The sequence below is a fragment of the Pelodiscus sinensis genome, chromosome 15, assembly GCF_049634645.1.
Source record: "Pelodiscus sinensis isolate JC-2024 chromosome 15, ASM4963464v1, whole genome shotgun sequence".
Taxonomy (NCBI): domain Eukaryota; kingdom Metazoa; phylum Chordata; order Testudines; family Trionychidae; genus Pelodiscus; species Pelodiscus sinensis.
Genome location: NC_134725.1, coordinates 37,225,266 through 37,245,788, shown reverse-complemented (window position 1 = coordinate 37,245,788; position 20,523 = coordinate 37,225,266). Strand labels below are relative to the sequence as shown.

Here is a 20,523-nt window from a genome sequence, read left to right as displayed (position 1 = left end):
GCAGGTATAGTTTTGTTGACAAAAGTCCACTTTTGTCGACAAAACCCTGTATTCTAGACACACCCAGAGTGTCCTTACTCCACCCAGCACCACCACCATCCTGCTTTGGTGTGTGATACTATTGTTTTACACAATCATTAAGAAAAAAATATATCCCTACTTCTAGGCTCAGGTTGGCAAGGCTATCCATGCACACGTCACACACACACAAATCATGCATTCACTGGGTTCATGTATATAATTGCACATTTAAGTGCTATTTTGTAAGAGGTGCAGATTTGGAAAAAGATGCCCCATAAATTCTCACTGTAGTAAAACACTGACTGACTGGTTTTACATGGTACCCCAACATGGCACAGGTATCTGAACACGTGAACGGTGGATAGTTTCATTTCAAAGATCCAAAGAATCTAACAGCTTCAGTGAACAGCATTCAATCATGCCAGCTCACTGGCAGAAGCCTCTGGATTCAGCCATTTGCTACTACTTAGAATGAGTTCAAAAGGGTCCAAAAATGAGCTAGCTAAATTCATGAAGTTTAAGTCCATCAAATACTCAATAGCCAGGATGGTCAGGGATGGTGACCTTAGCCCCTGTTTGTCAAGGTCTGGGCATGGGTGGCAGGAGAGGGATTACTTGATGATTCCCTGTTCTGTTCACTCCCTCTGGGGCACCTGGTATTGGCCACTGTTGGCAGACAGGACACCAGGCTAGATGGACCTTTGGTCTGACCCAGTCTGGCCGTTCTTATGTTCTTACCATGCTCCCCTCAATGACACCACTGAAGCACTTACCCACAATTCCATCCCAGATCATCTTAAACACAAAAGAATTTAGGAAAGAAGAGATGGTAACAAGTTCTTCCACCTTGAATGAGATTTGTTCTTCATAGACTTCAATGTCGTCGAGAATTCTGGAAGGGAAAACAAATGTTGGCTTGTTTCCCTTTTGAAAGGGCTTTTTGAGAGGCATTTTGCCTGACATTTACTGGGAGTTCTCATTTCCTGTGATGGCTAAAAACAGAAGTTAACCCCCTGAACAAACCATATTTATTGATTCTGATCAATATCTGAGTTTATAAGATCACAAAAAGTCTAGGAAATACGTTATGCCCTCTATGGTACCACATAGAGGGATTTTCATTCAGAAATTGGAAAACACTCATGTCTGGGAACAGATCCAGATGTATAGGCTTCCAGTCAAGTGTCCAGCCAGCCAGCCAATACCCCTTCTTAAAGCATGATGTGTGCTTCTGAAGAATTTTCCCTGTGTTTAGATATAATTACTGCATACCAGCATGGAGAAAAAATACTCCTTGGGTTCTCAATGCTGCAGTACTGCAATGGGCAACCCAGAATAGTGAGTGGGCTGCAAAATTGTCGTCATTAAGACGCTCTCCCAGGACAGGGTTGTCTTGCTAATAACTGCACTTGCATATTTAGAATTTGCAGGGTGTGCCAATGTAACTGTAGCAGCGCTGTGCCTTGATGCAGAGGGAGCACGTGGCTCTCACAATCAATATTGTGTGCAATCAGCATACACTTCACTTCACATGCCTTTGACTGATGAGCATGTCAATTTAGTAATACCAGTAGGAAAACACATACATGAAAGTAAATCAGCAGCACTTGGCAACCCTGCATGTGGGCAATTGTAAACAAAATGTCTTGGAAGCCACACACAGAACCCCGAAAAGCTGAATATGGCCCATGGATTGCCCACCACAATCGTAGTATGTAGTTACCTTTCCCACCACATATCCATCCTTTACACAACTCACTCTTTGCAAAGCATGCAGTTTTGGCTCTTGCATTTTAGTTATCTATATGCAATTACAGTGGCATTTTGGCTCTCCACCCTAGCACGCCAGTAATATTCAAGCTGTATATTCAAATTCAATAGGAAAAGCCTTCTTCTAGTAACCTACGTGATTAGATGTCTTGAACAATCACAAAAAAGCATCAGCATGGCTAGCAGTCTCTTGGATTCCTCAGTGTCGTTATTCAAGCATTCCAAAAAGAGTTTTAATCCACCCTGGGGTCCCAGTTCACAGATAAAGGCCCACAATTTGGGCAACAGGTCATCAAGATAAGTGAGGCCTGAAGGAAGGAAAACAAAAGAAAGAAAACCTTAATACAGCTCTTTCCCCTGTATGCAGGGAAAAACAAATATGACCAATTGCAGCAATGTTATTGTGCAAAACCAATGGTTTTTTTGTGACAGTATGTCCCGGCGTACCAGCACCTATTTTCCCATCTTAATTGAACTGAATGGGATTCCCCTCTGGCGTACCGGCACCTATTTTCTGGGGCGGCTGAGCTCCCAATGGAAGTGCGCCCAGAACATGGCTCTTAAAGGGGCCGCAACTCATTTTGGCCCCAGACCCAAAACATTTTTTTTTTAATTTTTTTTTTTGCACAACTTTTGAGGCTGGAGAACCGTCACCTTTTTTCTTACCAAAAAAAAAAAAAAAAAACCACACACTGTGCAAAACTATCTACTGATGAAGAGGAAAGTCAGTAGGGATGAAAAGGGTTAACTGGTTACCTAGTATGCATCACCTTTATCAACATGCTTACTGGGTTAACCTGTGGGCCTGGCCCGAGCAGCCCCTGCCCATAGCACAGCGGGCCCAGCCGAGCTGAAACAGCCCCCTGCCAGCATCACGGAGAGATGGGGAAGCAAGGCGCCAAGGGCAAGGCCATGCAAGTTTTCCAAGGTCACAGTCAGCAGCAGCACCAAGAACGGAATTCAGGAGTCTGGCTCTTAGTTTCCTGAATTAGCTACTAGACCACATGATTGCTTACCACCTGCTCCCGCCTTTCTAGTAAGCAAAATAATTTGTTCTTAATATAGCTGAAGCAATCAACAAGACCATCACATAAAGAATAGTACTAATGGCTATTATTCAAAGACATTGAGCCAGATGCACAGTCGATAAAAAGTATGCAGGTTTCATTGCAGCAGAACTTGCTTTTGCATTTGATAAAGGAGCAATGAATGGTATTGATCAGATGTATGATTCCATCCATCTGGTCAATAAATAGTCCTTTGTAATAAAACTACAAGCAGAATCAGTGAGAGGCCGAAGTTTATATCTTTAGAAGATTTCCTCCCCCCCCTCCCAATTTTAAAAGGTGTCCTGAAGAAGAAACAAAAACCCCACATACCCACCCCTCACTGACCCGTGAGTATCTGCAGCCGGATCTGCGTTAGAGTCGTCAGCGTTGTCTGGTACAGCACACAGATGCTGCACACCTTCTGCACCTCTACTGAATCCACCCGCTTGCCTCCAACTGGTTTGAGGATGTTGCGAACAGAGGCAGACTTCTGGAAGGCTCGCTTGAAAAGATCTGGTAGGAGATAAAGGGAGAAATGCACATGAGTCTAGGAGACAGACATTCATCACCAAGCAGAGTCTTATTTTGGGTCACCACGCAGCCCCATAGCAATGGGGGTTTAACAAGGACAATAACCAGTTGAATGGGTCATGCCACAGAACTGCAGATTTCACTCAATTCCCTATGGCAAAATGTTTTGCAGGGACATTCTCCACTCCATAAACACCAAATTCTCTGATGACATGGACATCATTCACAAGTCATTCTCTACTTTCAAACATTACCCACATGGAAAAGCAATCAACGGTTGTGCTGTAATATCTAGCATGGATCTATAGCAGACTGAGTCAGCAGTTATAAGGGGTTAGATCAGGGTGGGAAACCTTTTTTGGGTCAGGGGCCACTGACCCACAGAAAAATCAGTTGGGGGCTGCACACAAGCGAGAAGCAAGGAAAAAACAAAACAAAAAACCTCCTCACTGAGGGCCCAGGCTAGTAGACTGTGTGCTCCAGCTCTGTGGTGGGGCAGTGGAGGGGCTGGAGCACCAGTGCAGGCTCCCTGGTGCTGGGAGGGAAGAGGAAACTGAGCCTCAGGGGCTGGATCCAAGCAAACTGAGGGCTGCATCCAGCCCCTGAGCCTGAGATTCCCCACCTCTGGGTTAGATCAAGAGGCCACGTCCCAGAAATTCCAGAGCTGTAATCCAGACTTTGCCAATGATTGTAAAACCATGGGAAAGTCACTTTACCTCCCTGTGCCACTTTCCATCTGTGAAGCTAGGATACTAGCCAACAACTGTAAGGGAAGGATGGTAATAATAATAGGCTGTTGGCAAAGATTGAATTAAGGTTTTCATCTTCAAATCACTTAAGAAACAATTCACACCCTGCTTGGAAACAGACAAGTGTCCCCAAGAAGATGAGTGACTTGCTGACATCCTAGAGTAATCAGAACAGGGATTACACCCCAGAAAGAACTTGCCTCTAGCTGCGTAATAGCAGGTACAGCACAAAACTACTCAAAGCCTTTGACTAAAGGGAGGACAGTCAAACTGCTGCCAGCAAGATTGAGAAGACAGAGCCCATGCCCTGGCCTGTACTAAACTGACTTTTCATGGGAAGGCTGCTCTGTGGGGAAGCAGTTGGTCCCGACGGGTGGGTCGGCTCCTGACTTTCCACCAACTTCTTGCTGAGAACATCGCTGAAAAGGATGCGAATTAGGTGGACTCCCCAGAGATGCTGCAACTGCTTTGTGAGCAGAGGCATGGACTCATTTAACCTAGAAGACAAGTCAGGGCAAGAGAAAGAAAGAGACAGACAGAATGTAACTAAGGATATTAAAATGCATTTAATTAAGTAACCATGTAACCACTGACTATTTCAGTGGCTACACACACGGCAGCTTTCGGCTCCCTGGGAGCCATGCATGTGGGGAGCCAGCCTGCATATACTGGCTCCAGCCTGCTCCCAATGCTGCTGCTGCAGCAGCTACAGAGACAGCAGTATGAGGGCGGCGAGCAGGTGGCAGCCAGCTTCCCATGTGTACCAGGAGCCTGCATGTAACCATAAATGTTAACCGATGAGCCCAGACTCTTTGGTTAATCATCCACACGGTTATGCTTTCCCATCCCTAGTTGAAACAATGGCTTTCTCTCAGCTAACAAGCTGCATGTGAGTGCAGTGTCAAGGTTGCATAATTAAAATGCAACTCCCGACATGCAAGGAGTTAAGGGGACCACACTATCCATTTTAAGTGACAGAAGGTACCGCATGTGTAACATGGCCAAGTTACAAACCAAATCTCAGACTTACTTGTCTCAGAGGTCTTGCTCACTTACCCATAATCCACAGTCTGGGAGAACCAGCCAAGAACAGGATGCCAGTGCGTGAGGTTGGATTTCTTTTGCGACACATACTTCTGGCAGTACGACAGCATGTGAATAAGCACACTCACAAAGTGCGCCGTCTCCTCCTCTAGCACTTGGTCATTCAAGGAGCCCAAGTAAACAAGGTTACCTGAAACAGAACCAGCGGCAACTCTTTGAAGAGGAGCAACATTTGCAAGAGGATAACACCTTTACTGGACACCGAAGGGGGGACTCTCTCCACTTCTCACCAGTACAGGGCAATACCTTACCCGGCTGCTCTCCAGTGCTCCAGACAGTCTGTTCATAATCTCCTCCTTGTTTACTTGTTAACTAAACACAAAATCACTGCCTTCAGCAGTGACAGCAGGAAAGGGTAACTGTAAAGAACACTAGTGTGGGCTAGATCCTGCTACCATTGAAATAAGTGGCAAAAGTCCCATTTACTTTGATGTTCACATAGGACCTTCTGTGCTTCTTCCATGTCTTAAAACGAGTTGGGGGGACTAAACAGATTGCAGAAACCTGGCCAAATTCAGGTCTGGCATAAGTAGGTGCAAATAACAGTGAGGGTAATTAACCAGTGGAGCAACTTTACAAAGCATGTGGTTTATCCATAACTAACCATTTTTATATCAGGACTGGATGGCTTTCTAAAAGATCTGTTCTAGAAGTTCTTTTGGGAAGCTCTATGGCCTTACATTAGAGATACAATTATACAACAATGGACCTTCTGGCCTTGGAATCCATAAAAATCTACCAAGTCAATGACATTCAGCAAATACAGTGTATTCACTGGCACTGCATTTACTCACATTGGATTTGGAGTAGGCATCAAGAACAGATTTCTACCCAATTCATTTGTCCAGTGACCAAAATGTGTCTTTTGCTCAGATAGTTGTTCACTGGCTCTTTTCATAGCAGTCACTGGTTTCAGCCCAATTACCAGCACACACATCATACTCTGAGGTGCTAGCCCAGAATACTCTCCTATTGCCATCTTACTTACTTCCCACTCACATTTCATGAGCTGCAGCCAACCTAGAGAATCTAGAGGCCATTCATATTCATTAATTAACACAGTTCCTCTGACTACATCCTCAGAGTTGGTGTGAGATCAGCAAGTTCCAGAAGCATATCAGCGTAGGCAAGATCATTTCACATCTGCTATGTGAGTGTCTACATGGCAAGCAAGCTGAGGTTATCATCAATACGTCACATCTTAAGAAGGGGGCTGCTCCTGAACTCCACACATGCTGTGTCCTTGGTCCCTTAGCATGACCCTCTTGGTCAACTTAGTCCTGCCTCAGGGCAGAGGGCTGGACTAACTGACCTCTTGAAGTCCCTTACAGCCCTACATTTTTGTGCCTTACATTAGAGCCATACTTAAGTGTCCTTGCAACATACATGATGCAGGCTTTTTTAGAAACCACCCAAATGAGCTAAACTGGGAAATAATGGACTTTAAAACCAGAGTCCTTGACCTTAAGAGAGGATTTCAGAATTCATTCAAATAGGGCCCTCTCCACAAAGCAAAGGAACACTCTTAAAAGTTTCTCTTTGGACATGGGATACTCCGATTACGGACACATGCTTACCCAGTAAACAAAGGGTATGACTTCCTTCTAAACACACACAGACATCTCGACACTGAGCATCCCGACTTAAAAATAAGATGAATTTGCGGAAAAGGTCGTGGGTTTCCATCACTGCCAGGCGCTGGAAAACATAATGGTTTTTAAATGATGGGAAAGTTGCAAGTTAAAGTAACAGAGCGTCATACAAAGTAGCCCCATCTGACACATCACTAGGGATTTAGGGGGTCTGTTCATTCCAGAGCAATCACTGCAGGCAGGGGATGCACAGACCCCATGCCAAAGAAACACTCTAAAGAAGAGATCTCACAAGATCACAGGCATGTGTGGGAGCCTGCCCCAGGGGAGATCTACAGGTGAACTGGGCATGTTCTAACCAGTCACACAGCTAATCTTCAGATGTCCTGAATCTTGGTAGTTATAAAACACCTGCATCCCCTGGAATCCACCAGCAATCGGCCCATGCTATGAAAGGGAGCAGACAAACCAGTATATCATTGCTCAGTGGGATTCCTCTCTATAAGTTAGATGATTTTGCCTCTCTTTGTTCTCTTGCCCCTGTCAAAAATCACCATGGAATGGAAGACCAATGAGACATCCTCTGGGTACACTCCCTCTGGGGCACCTGGCACTGACCACTGTCAGAAGGACAGGAAACTGGGCTAGATGGACCTTTGGTTTGACCTATGGCCGTTCCTATGTTCACAAAATAAAACGTTCAGACAAAAACAAAGACAGGCAGAGTAGCTTTACATGAGTGGTCACCAACGTGGTGCCCGCGGGCACCATGGCACCCGCCGGGGCATTTATATGCGCCTGCCAAATGATCTGGGCCGTCCCTGCCCCCGGCACGCAGCGCATGTGCGGTGCCAGCCCCGGGCACATGGGCAGCCCTGCCCCCGGGCGCGTGGCACATGGGCAGCCCCGGGCACGTGGCACATGGGCAGCCCCGGGCACGCGGCACATGCGCGGTGCTGGCCCCGCCCCTGGACACGCAGCGCATGAGCGGCCCTGCCCCCAGACACGCGGCTCATGAGTGGCCTTGCCCCCGAGCACCCAGCAGCCCCAAAAGGCTGGGGACCACTGCTTTACACACAGGGCTGAATATTTACAGGGAGAACTGCCTGTCACACTTCCAGACACTTTGCAGTTTCTCTCAGCCAGAGCTGAATGGATACATCTGCATAACAATGTCCTATTCATATGCATGCCCAGCTGAGCTGGAGGAGGTTCTGTATTTACCAGCTGTTGCCACTGTATTTTACCTGGTAGGAACTATGCACAGCACTCTACATAGCAGCACAAAACAAACCGCTCTAATGGCTACTACAGATTGGACTTCCCTAGTTCAGCACCCTCTGGACCAGACTGGTCCTGGATTGAGGGATGTGGCTGGACTAAGAGATAATTTCTAGCCTTCTTGCCACTGATTCTACCCGTCCCTCCCTCCCCAGCGTGTCAGGACTCTTGGATCCCAGAACATCTGTGGGACGAGACAGTCCCAGTTTATAGAGGAGCAACCTGTAAAACAAAGACTTGAACCAGTTCTGAAAAACCAGCAGAAATAGTGTTCTGGCTGTTTGCTATTCAAGCGTTGTATTATGGGAGCACCTAGTGGCAACATGAGGTGTGGTGGCTGAGTGGTTAAGGAGCATAACTACAATCATAAAGATCATGGGTTTAAGTCTTGCTTGACCTCACACCAAAAAGGCCACCTCCAGTGCACCCAGCTGCCAAATGGGTACCTGATCTACCCAGTTAGGGCTGTGAAAGGCAGTTGGATGTGATGCTGGCCATGTCACACCCTTGTGTATCACAAGCTATGAAACTGATGTGCCTTAACAGCATCAACCCAATGAGCCCTTGGCATGAGGAGACTGAGTCTCCAAAAGAGATTGGGGCTTGGTTTTGCTAAGCACCCTGTAAGAGTCTCTGTGCCAAAGAGTACATGAAATACATACAGACACACATTTTATTAATGGGGAAACTGAGGCATGGAACAAGTAAGCATGCAGAGAGCTTTTAGCTGTGCCAGGAAGAGAGGCTAGATCTCCAGGGTATGTGTCCAAAGCATTAACTACAAGAACAAAAGAGAACTCGCTTGGCTTCTACAGCATTAGAAACTAAGGCTAAGAAGGAAGGGAGAAGAATGTGTGTTTCCATTAGAAAAGGATTAAATTGATAGAGAATGAAATTTTACTGTCAACTTTTAGGAGGCTGATACAGCTCTTTACTCACCAGTATTTGTACCTAGAGTCACCAATGACTAGTCAGAGAATATATGACATGCCAGAGGGCTCAGGATTCTGTGATGAAGTAGCCCACTTACCTCAGGTGTTAGCGTAGCAAGATGAGTCACTATTGCAGGCACTGACATGATATGGATCAGAAATGATCTCAGGAGATTGTCAGAAAACTGAGCAGCAATCACAGGGCTGAAGAGAGGGAAAAAATACATACTTCAAACCCCACACTTTGTGTTTCCTAAGAAAGGCAGCCTTTCTATCAAGAGCTTGAGAACTGTCCACTACTTCTGTTTTCATGAGGTCACTTTGAAAAGAATCAGCCTCCTATGACTTATGCTATCATGGTGATAGAGCAACCGCCACCATGACCCCATGGGATCAATGAAAGCCAGATGCAGGAGGAAATATGGAGTCTTATTCCATAATACTTTTTAGTTCTCACATAGCATCTCCCGTTTCTAAACAGCTCTATAAACATTAACTAGATTAACACACACCGCACCTTGGTAAAGCAGATGAGTAAGTAGTTTAGGGAAGTTAAATTTTGATCAACTAATCGACTAGTCGATAAATGAGAGAGCCATAGTGGGGTTAGCTTCCCTCATTTTTAATACCTTTAAAAGGCTGAAGCGCAGGGGGGGGAGGGAAAACCAGCACGAGCTGGCAGCAAGGCGGGAGGGAAGCGACTAGTTGAGGGGCTAGTCAACTAGTTGTTTACATCCCTAAAATAGTTACCATTTACTCAGGCCAAGCTTAAGTGACCTATTCAAGACCACAGAGCATGTCAGTGGCAGGGTCAAAGTCAGAACTCAACTCTGCTAGAGCTCGAATGAATATCTGAAATCAGACGTGAGCCAGTCCCATTGTCTCAGAAATGACACTTACAGAAGGAAACCTGTTCACAGAGTTAGCTCATGCAAGTCTCTAGGGATGCTCCTTGGGCACTGTGGATTGACACTAACACTATGTCTACACAGCAACATTATTTCAAAATAACTAGCATTATTTTGAAATATCTTAGTCCACCTCTACACAGCCAGCAGTTATTTTCACGTAATGTTGAAATACTGCCAAGCTGGAGGATTTCTACTCCAACTCATGTAATCCTCATTGTAGGAGGAGTAAGGGAAGTCAAAGGAAGAATGCTCTATTTTGAAATAAGTGCTGACTAGACAGCACCAAAACTTAAATAAGCTATTTCAAAATAAGCTACACAACTGGCGTAGTTCAAGTTGTGTAGCTTATTTTGAGTTAAGTCCTGCTGTGTAGATGTGCCACAGGTGAACTTCCCATGAACAGATTTGGGCTTTGTAGATCTGAGTTTGGATTATGCATGAATCTTATTCTGAAATGCAAGGAGATGTTTCTAGCTCAGTGTTTCTCAACCAGTGGTAAGAGTACCTTTAGGGGGACTCAAGAGAAGTCTGGGGAGTATGTCAACACAACTGAACTCTGGAGAAAACTGAATTTTTGTTTTCAGTTTTACAGAGTTGTATTATTTTTGTACTTTTTACACCCAAAAATTTCATTGCCAGCCCAGCTACGATTAAGTTGTTTAAACAAGTATGTTGCAATGGTAGAAAAAAATTGTGTGTGTTTGAAAACTGTAGGAACTGGGGGTACTTATAATTTTTTTAAAGGCGTACTTTATAAAAAAAGGTTCAGAAACACTGTTCTAGCTAACTGAAGTCCCTCAGAGGGGGGACACAATTTACACCTGCAAAATGGACAGCTAGCACAGATAAGATCATCTGCACCTCTATCTGACATGCATCCTCACTTATGTACTTAGAGGCGCAATGGCAGTTCACTGGGGGTTGCAAATCACACCTGCAGAAAAAAGGGTAAATAGTCTAAAGGAACTGGCCAACACAAAAATGCAGGATTCCAAGCTTAACCCCACAACTGATCTTTACACCTGATTTATAAACACTTAATATTATGGGTACAGAGTAGAAAAGAATGAAGTCCTCCACCTAAATTAGCATCATGCACTAATATGATAAACTCACATACAGCTACAAAAAGAAACACAGGGCAAGAGGTCTTCAGACAGACACTGTAAGCAGCTTTAGCTACATATCCCTCCAAGCTTCTTTTGTTGCCTTACCGCAATGCTAGAGAAAAGATTGCAGTTAAAGTGCCTTTGGACAGAGATGGTCTGGATCTTGCCAAGCCATTTGTTAGCAAAATCTGAAAAGGAATTAAAACTCGTGTTAGAGAAAGAATCCCACTGTTCTTGAAAGGCACAGTCACTTTCAAGGGATATAAAAAGAAATTAGAGAGGATGTTACGCAAGGTGGTTGTTACAAGTCTCTGGCCTGCGTCAGAGCGTTTCTGGTAGAGGTACTGGCAGCAAAGAGAAGCTGCATTCAGAATACCAAAAGAAACTACGCTGTCTCCTTAAAAAACTCCCTACCTCTACTCGGGACCAAATCCACACAGACACACCTTCTGAACTCTGACCTGGATTGTTCTATCTGCTTCTCAAAATCCATAAACCTGGACACCCCGGACGCCCCATCATCCCAGGTATCAGCACGCTCACTACTGGATTATCCAGCTATGTAGACTCTCTTCTCAAACCCTACGCAACCAACACTCCCAGCTATCTCTGAGATACTACTGACTTCCCGAGAAAACTACAAAACATCGATAACCTTCCTGATAACACCATCCTTGCTACCATGGATGTAGAAGCTCTTTACACCAACATCCCATATGAAGACGGATTACAAGCAATTAGAAACACTATCCCAGAGAATACCACTGCCAATCTGGTAGCAGACCTGTGTAACTTTGTTCTCACCCACAATTATTTCCAATTTGGGGACAACTTATACCTCCAGATCAGCGGCACAGCCATGAGTACCCGCATGGCACCACAGTACGCGAACATCTTTATGGCTGACTTAGAACAACATTTCCTCAGATCCCGTCCCCTTTTACCCCTTCTCTACTTACGCTACATTGATGACATCTTTATGATCTGGACCCATGGCCAAGGAACACTGGAGACATTACACAGAGACTTTAACAACCTACACCCCACCATCAGTCTCAGCCTGGACCATTCTACAAGAGAGATCCATTTCCTGGACATCACAGTACAAATCACTAATGGAAAATTAGACACCACTCTCTACAGAAAACCCACCGACTCATACAGTTACCTACATGCCTCCAGCTCCCATCCAGGACACACCATACGATCCATCGTCCATAGGCAAGCCATCAGATACAATAGCATCTGCTCTAATCCCACTGACAGAGACCAGAAACTTCAGGATCTCTACCAAGCATTTATAAACCTCAACTACCCACCCGGAGAAATAAAAAAACAAATTGAAAGAGCCAGATGAATATCCAGAAACCATCTACTTCAAGACAGACCCAAGAAAACCAACAACAGAACACCACTTGTCATCACCTATAGCCCCCAACTTAAACCCGTCCAACGCATTATCAATAAACTACAACCTATACTGGAACAGGATACTACACTCCGAGTGGCTCTGGGAGACAGACCCATAGTCTCCTATAGACAACCACCTAACCTTAGGATGATTCTTACCTACAACTACAGGACATACCACACTAATACCAACCCTGGAACTTTCCCTTGCAACAAACCCCAGTGCCAGCTTTGTCCACTTATTTACTCTTCTGACACCATTATTGGAGCTAACCATGCTTATTACAAAATCAAGAACACATATTCCTGTTCAGCCAGAAATATAATTTATGCTATCATGTGCCTAAAGTGTCCATCTGCTATGTACATTGGACAAACGTCTCAGACACTTCGCCAAAGAATCAATGCCCACAAAACAGACATAAGACTCTCTCACAGAGAGAAATCTGTTGCCTGCCATTTCAGCCAGACTGATCATTCCCTCAATGACCTTAAAACATGCATATTGCTTCAAAGAGACTTTAACTCCAGACTTCAACGAGAAGCTTCAGAATTGTCATTGATGCTTAAATTTGACACTTTATGTATGGGTCTAAACAAAGACTCTAATTATCTCACCCATTACAAAGATAGCTTCCCCAATTATCACTCCTAATGTCATTACCTCACAGAAACTTCCCCTATTATCACCCCTATGTCATTACCTTATAAATACTACCTTCCCCCCTCACTCCCACTCTGTTCTAAAATTTGATTTATCAATTTCACATGCGTTCATTTTATTGATTGTATCCCTTTGGTATATATGGTTGTGCCAATTTTCTTCCACATATTGATCTGAGGAAGTGGGTCTGGCCCACAAAAGCTCATCACCTAATAGACCGCCTTTGTAGTCTTTAAAGTGCTACATAGTCCTGCCTTTTGTTTCTGCATTCAAAGAGGCATGCTACAATCACACTTGCTGCCACTTCCACTTTACAGATGAAAAAAATGAGGCACGGAACAATGAAGAAATCTCCCTAAAAAATCACATGCATTTATCAGGGCTGGGAACAGAATTCAAGACTCCTGACTCCTAGTTCTGTATTCTAATCAGCTGCACTGCACTGCACTACTGCTTTCCATCTTCTAAATGAGATGATAAAATGGTATTTAGGTTAAAGGTATTGCTCACGGAAAGTAGGGGAAGATGACTTGGTTAGTTTACCAACCTAAGCAGAGTACTCTCAGAGAAAGTCACTACCAATACATGCCCAAACCAAGCATGAAACTGTCTGGAGAATCTTAGAACTTACTTAATGCAGAAAACACTGCAGGCTTTGAAAAGCATATCAACTGTTACAATCATAAACAAACCTGAAGCACAGAATAAAATCCCTTCTGATTCAGATGTCCCATGATATTTGCACAGATGTGATTCATGGCAGGTCGTAGGGTTTCTCCTGAGAGGACAAAATTATGATAATTCTGAGAACTGTATGTCATATAATTTGTATGAACTGTAGTCATACATTGTGAATTATGATAAACTTCTATGAATGCCTTCAGTCTCAAAACTCATTGCAAACCTACACAAAACATTGAGTTGAGTAGCTTTATGGAATATGTTAGATACTGAAGTAGAACTTAAAGAGTGTGTTAGGGGGCTTTTTTCAGTTTTTCCATAAGATTTTTTTCAGGGTCAATCTTTTCATGAGTACAATTAAAGAAGATACTCTTGATGGAATTCAAGAGAGCTGGAAGTCATCAAAGCCTTACATGAAGGAAGCTTCTGAATCACATGATAATGGAGCAGCAAAATTGACTAAGCTGTTTTATCTTAGGGGGAAGTTTCCTCTCTGATTCAGAGCTCAGATATCTGCTGCTCAATCTGCACAGAATGATTCATATTGCTTGGCAGTGCTTCTCTCTCTGCAGCCCAAGCTGGAAGACTTTAAAGAGAAAGAAGAAAGGTCTGGACTGGTGGTTACAACAGGTTTTTGGAAAGAGCCACACAAACCTTTTCCCCGAAGTATTTTCCACGTGGAAGTGTCTGTGAAGGTAATCAGCATCGTGAGGTGCAAAGTGACCAATTTAGAGTCTTGTAAGATGTCAGGCTGGAATAACAAGATCAATAAAAAATAAAGTCTACAGAACCAGGGTGTGAAACCTCAAGACATGCAGAGCTAAAACCAAGGAAAGATTTTTACCTTAAGCTGTTTGAGAAACTCACAGCTAAACCACAAAATGTCCTTAATTTGTTTGATCCACAACAATGTAAGCTCCTTAGAAAGTGCTAATGACACATACCACACCTATAGACAAAGAACATGATACATTTGTGGTAACTTTATCTGGTCTGTTACCCAGAATACAAGCCTAGGAAGTTGTGTAATAAAACTGCTTCCATGAGCCACACAGATCCCAGCACTAAACAAAAGTACCCCACTGCCTATGATGACTAAGTATTGTGTGGGAAATGCCCTTTTGACCCTTCAGGGTCCAAATAGGTATCATGGGTTTTTCTATGGTGTTTATCACCATATCAGAACATTTCACCATGGAATCCAAGTGAACTTTTTTTAAAAAAAAAACCCTCTTAAATCCCCCTAATATAATTGATCTGCTGACCTTGGGCTCATTCTCAACATCCATACTACTCAGGATACAGCGACACAATTTTTCAAACCTCTGTAAAGAAAGAGAGGCACATGTTAGTACACTTCTTCATATGTACAGTCAGTTACTTGTTAAAAACACATGATTACAGGAAGCAAAGAGCTTCCATGCCAGAACTAACTGAAACTCTGATGAAACCATCATCTTGTCTTTGGCAGTGGCTAACAGAGGTGTCGTAAGAGGAAGGAAAACCTCACTGATATATAGATATAATTGCTCCCTCTTAAATTACAGATTGAGTAGGATTACATTTGTTTTGATTGCGAGTTACACAGTAAGACTTCCCTCCACTCTAGACCCTATGGCAGGGGTCGGCAACCTTTCAGGAGTGGCGTGCCAAGATTCAACTTATTCACTTCTATTTATGGATATACGTGCCAGAAGGAGGAGGGGAAAGGGGCAGGCTGGGTATGGTGACCTTATTTTCTGAACCAGTTGCAGTTAAGGAGAACAGTTTAATTAAAATTATTAAACAGATTAAGCATTTTAACTTTCACATGTTAGTTTATCAAACTTCATTTTAAATAAAATAAAATATTAATTTATGTCCAACACAAAAGGTGTCAATATTTTCCTTATTTATGGCAGGGATGGGGAACCTTTTTTGGGTTGGGGGCAACTGAGCCACAGAAAAATCAGTTGAGGACCACATAAGTGAGAACCAAAAAAACCTCATTCAAAAAAAACCAAAAAACTGATGTGGCCCCCAACTAAGACACCTCACTCCTCTGGTACCCCAGCCTCATACAGTGAGGAGAAGGGACAGGGAGGACTGAGATTCAGGGTTTCCCATAGACCAGATTTACTTTTCTGGGGTTCCTGCGTTAGTGGATTTTATGGACCTCCTTAGGTTCTGGAGAAGGAACAAAAATGGGGTTCAGTATGTGGGACAGGACTGCCAATGAGTGGGGTAGGGATAGGATGCGGGATCTGGGCGGGAGGAGGGGTTCAGAAGCAGGCTGGGAGTAGGGGGTGAGGCTGCGAGGTCTGGCCAGGAGCTAGGGTGCAGAAGCAGGCTGGGAGTAGGGGGTGAGGTTGCGAGGTCTGGCCAGGAGCTAGGGTGCAGAAGCAGGCTGGGAGTAGGGTGTCTGGCCAGGTGAGGGGAGGGTGCAGTGTGTGGCCAGGAGGGACGGGGCAGGAGCAACACTGGATGCAAGAGCAAGGTGGGGGTAAGTGTCTGGCTAGACCAAGGAGGAGGGTGCAGGACCAGGATGCGGGTGGGGTGTCTGGCCAGGAGGGAGGGTGCAGAAACAAGGGAGGGTGTTGGGGCAAGTTGAGGTGCAGGGTCTTGGCAGGAGGAGGGGAGCGATTGAGGGGAATTGGGGTGGGGAATCTGGGCTTGAGGCGGGATGCTTACCTGGCTTCATGCCCCTCTGCAGCAACTGCCACATCTATGCAGTCCCAGGCCGGCCCCAGAGGTGTTGCTGCTGCAGCCATGTGGTCTCGGGCCAGCCCTGGAGGCGCTGCTGCCGCTGCTGCTGCCACAGCCCCACCTCATCCCCTGCACTGCCTCCTCCCACTGCAGCCTAACCTGCTGTCAGGGAAGAGGGAGGGCTCCAGCAGCAGTACAGGTTCTTCGCTTTGCGGGGGAGGAGGGACAGGGCTGAGCTCCTGACATGTGTGCCACTGAAAATCAGCTCATATGCCACTTATGGCTTGCATTCCTTAGACTGCCAACCCCTGCTCTATGGTATCAGTTTCACTTGGGAAAGTAATTTCAAGATTCTCAAAAAGAAGAATGGAAAAGAATCCAGATCACTCCTTAGCCTGACAAGGGCTCAGTTTGCTCCTTGAGGGTGGGTGACATTTTGCTGATGCAATTAGTTACTGGAGGCCACCCAACACTGTGGCATCAAGGACTGGTGGGAGGTGATATGGCTGGAGCTCAGAGAACTATGTTACACTACGTATACATTTAGAATCAGATACAAGTACAACATTTGATGTACTTGTACTTTTCTTGACAGAACAAAAATTGCTTGGGAAAGAAGCGACTGGAAACAACATGCTGCTGAACTGATTTAATACAAATTAATATGGTCATTCATTCTCAGAGTCCTTTACCCCTAACTGGTCTTCACAACTCTCCTGAGAGGCATGTGTTGTTATCTCCATTTTACAGATGGAAAAACTGAGGCTGAGTCATTAGGCCTTTGTCTTCATTGCAAATTTAACTCAGGTTCTTGAGTACTGCCCCTAATCAGAGTCCCAAGCACACACAAAACCCCTCACTTGAGTGTGGTGGTGCTTGATACCAGTGTTAGCTGGCCAGTCAGGTTTATTAGTAAATGCCTGCTTAAATTAACTAAATTTCAGAGCCAGGATTAGAAATCAGGAGATCTGGTTCTCAGTTTCGCTTTCTCAACACTGTCACCACTGTTGCATTACAAGACAAAAGAAGCTGCAGGTCAGATTCTGAACTCTTTATGTTACACAGTTTAAATATGAAGTGGGGAAATGCTTTGGTGCAGCAACTTTACCTCTTTGTCCTCTTTAATTCTGAAAACGAACAGCAGTTTCCTGGCAATTTTGAAGATGGAAAGTGCACTTCTTTTACTGGAAGCAGATTCACTAATTTCAAAGAAATCCTCCACTTCTCTCCTAGGAAAGAGGAGGAATCAAATGTTACCCATTACCAGCCAAAAGAGGTCATTTCACAAAAAGCAATCAAGCACAGAGGGTGGAATTTCACACACCTGATCTCCCGCTGCAGCCTGCATCTACAAAGAAACCTCCTGACCAGGGCTTGGATCTGAATGGTGGCTCTCTCTCTTTCTTTCAGTTCTCTTCGCTCCTCCCGGGCCTGACGCGCTTTATCGAGGAACTGGGCTTTGGATGACTGTGCCGCACCAAACATTTTTGCAACCTTCCACAAATATGAAATCCAGGGTTATCTGGATGTTAAAATACATGCAGCAAGTGTGTTTGGGAAGCTGGGAGTGATATGAATACAACATATAGCCTCAGGACAGGTGTGCATGAAGGGGCAATTTCCTACATTACACCAAAAGATCTGCTTTGATTGGCTTTGACAGGCTGTGCCTACCTGAAGAGAAAGGAAATGAGGTGTCCATGCAACACAGAGCATAAGACAGAGAAAACTGGGGTGCTAAAGTACAACACACACAGGAGTATCAAAAGTGCAGTCAGTGAGCAGCAGAGTTAGGGAGAAAAGAACAGGACCAATGTTCCTTCTAAACTTTTCCATATATGTGCAGAAAAATTGTACATACACCAAAGCATGTGTGAATGAGTGCTACCACTAGGAACAAGAAACCTAGCTGTGAGTGTTCTGTTAATTAGCAGGGTAGTATCAGTATCTCTCCTGGGAGACTGACTGCCTAAGTGCTCAGCTTACAGGGAACAATGACTGGAACCCCATCAGCCAGCACATTTGCCTTTCAAATGTCCAAACCTCCACCATTCTCATGAGTTTCTCATGTTCCTACATCAGCTTTAGAGTCCCTAGAGAATTCTGAAGGGCAGGAAAACAAGAGTGGATAACAAAAGAACTCAAATAAAAATAAAGGAGGTGATGGAAGGACCCAGACTGTCCAAATGGAATCACCCCAGTTTAGTACATGAAACAGATATCATGCATGTTGGGAACTTCCTGGGTCACTCCGGGTAAATATGGGACTATATAGTTTCTGTCTTTGTAGGACCCCATTATCTCCCTACTTCATTTCCCTGTAATGAGCAGACCTGTTCTTCTAGTGAATGACCCCTAAATATGCTGTTTCCACCATGCTCACAGCCAAGGAACAAAGAGTATAAAACTGGTCCTGAACTAAGCTACTGCAATGTGATACCACATTGCTCCACCCTACCCCTCTAGAGTGGCCCACTTTGTGGCATCTGTAACAGGTGAATTGGTTGGTAAATATTTATAGGCAGATTCAATATTTACAGAACAACAATCTCACAGCCCCACAATATTGAAAAGGCAGAAGTGTCCACATTTCCACTGTGTAAATATTAACACACCTGAGGGTTTGACTCTGCAGAAGAAATACTGATACTCATCCATATACAAACATGAGCCACATATGCTTTGTTTTCAGAATCTCCCTTTGTCTCTGTAGAAAAAAACAAATCAATTCTAGATGCGGGGGGGGGGGGGGGGGGGGGCGGCGAGGGTGTTAATTTCATTTGGTATTCTAGATGTCTTTGGCTGTACTCACTTTCTAAATTGCCCAGCAGTCACATAGTGAGAAACGCTGGATAAGCCTCACAACACAGAAAAGTGCACCATGGTTTCAGTACACCAAATGCAGGTAGTCTGTCTCTAACCTGCTCTATAAAAGAAACAACAAAGTTTCTCATGTTAAACTCTACTATCAGAATTTTCATGTCACTAAATCTCACAACAAAGCCTGCAAACACCCAGGATTAACATTATTATAAATATTAACTCATTTTTTCACTAAATCTCCCTGTACACATCTAATCCACCTGTCACCATATCTAGCTACCAGACAACTACCGAACATAACAAGACTTTTAACAGATTCCAGCTCAGAGAATGTGTCACACAAACATCCTTTCCTCCCACACATACCAGCCTTTGACCCCTCACGTTCTGCTCACCCCTTAGCACCAAATGCCCCCGGGTTCTCTACTAGGGATGTCAGTTGTTAAGGGGTCAAGCTGTAAGCACCACCCTTACCTAGTGCTGTTACTGGTTGGTTACCTGTTAACCAGCAGCTTGGCTAGGCTGCAGCAGCCCCCAGCATAATGGTGTCCCTGAATCTCCAAGCTCACGGTCCTCCCATCCCAGCACCATGTCACCTTCCCCTGCATAGCAAGTACCCCCCCCCCCCCCCCCGGAATCCCACAAAACACACACACACACAGGCTCCGGCAGTGCACACACATGCCCTTCCCCCAGTATTCTGCAACACACACACACCCGGGGGGGGGGGGGGGGAGATCCTGCAACACACACACACACGGGGGAGGGGGGGGTCCCGCAACACACACACACCCGGGAGGGGGGGGGAGATCCTGCAAAACACACACACGGGGGGGGGGGGTCCCGCAAGACACACACACACACACACACACACACACGAAGTCACCGCCGAACTGCCCCGGCCCGGGACCCCCGCCCGCCCCGCCGAGCAGCCGCCTCACATGTCCGCCCCTCGCAGCAGGGCCGGGGCCGCCGCGAACCCCCGGGGGCAGCGCCGCCCACCGAATGTCAGGCCGGGGCCGCAGCCGAGCCGCCGGTGCGCCGCGCTTAGCCTTCCGTCCGGGAACCAGGCCCGGCTCGGCAACGGGCCCCGCTAAGGCCTGCCCGGCCGCCGGAGCCCCGCCAGCCCCGGCTCACGCGCACGCCGCCTCCTGGGCCCGGCGGGGGAGCTGGGGGGGGGCGGGCGACCCGCGGGCCCTTGGCTTGGCGAG

At 45.4% G+C, this 20,523-nt stretch overlaps 1 protein-coding gene across 10 annotated transcripts in view; it reads right to left on the bottom strand.

Annotated features, from left to right (window-relative positions):
* The window catches only part of UBE3B (ubiquitin protein ligase E3B), a 40,760-nt gene extending 20,285 nt beyond the window's left edge, over positions 1–20,475 (bottom strand). Inside the window, exons 1-17 of one of the 10 annotated variants that reach the window (XM_075898815.1) lie at positions 20,254–20,475; positions 19,302–19,415; positions 19,105–19,196; positions 17,814–18,011; positions 17,598–17,718; positions 15,070–15,129; positions 14,649–14,753; positions 14,459–14,555; positions 13,816–13,901; positions 11,155–11,237; positions 9,128–9,233; positions 6,802–6,922; positions 5,177–5,354; positions 4,448–4,617; positions 3,186–3,353; positions 1,928–2,099; positions 795–913 (exon numbers count right to left, since the gene is read on the bottom strand). In XM_075898815.1, the coding sequence (XP_075754930.1) occupies positions 795–913; positions 1,928–2,099; positions 3,186–3,353; positions 4,448–4,617; positions 5,177–5,354; positions 6,802–6,922; positions 9,128–9,233; positions 11,155–11,237; positions 13,816–13,901; positions 14,459–14,555; positions 14,649–14,753; positions 15,070–15,129; positions 17,598–17,718; positions 17,814–17,974 (1,747 nt within the window). In that variant the 5' untranslated portion in view covers positions 17,975–18,011; positions 19,105–19,196; positions 19,302–19,415; positions 20,254–20,475. Of the gene's footprint in view, positions 1–794; positions 914–1,927; positions 2,100–3,185; positions 3,354–4,447; positions 4,618–5,176; positions 5,355–6,801; positions 6,923–9,127; positions 9,234–11,154; positions 11,238–13,815; positions 13,902–14,458; positions 14,556–14,648; positions 14,754–15,069; positions 15,130–17,597; positions 17,719–17,813; positions 18,012–19,104; positions 19,197–19,301; positions 19,416–19,786; positions 19,938–20,188; positions 20,214–20,253 lie in introns of those variants that run through there. The other 9 variants (XM_075898809.1, XM_075898812.1, XM_075898819.1 and 6 more) reach the window with 9 other exon arrangements.
* Between the last annotated feature and the right edge of the window lie 48 nt (positions 20,476–20,523).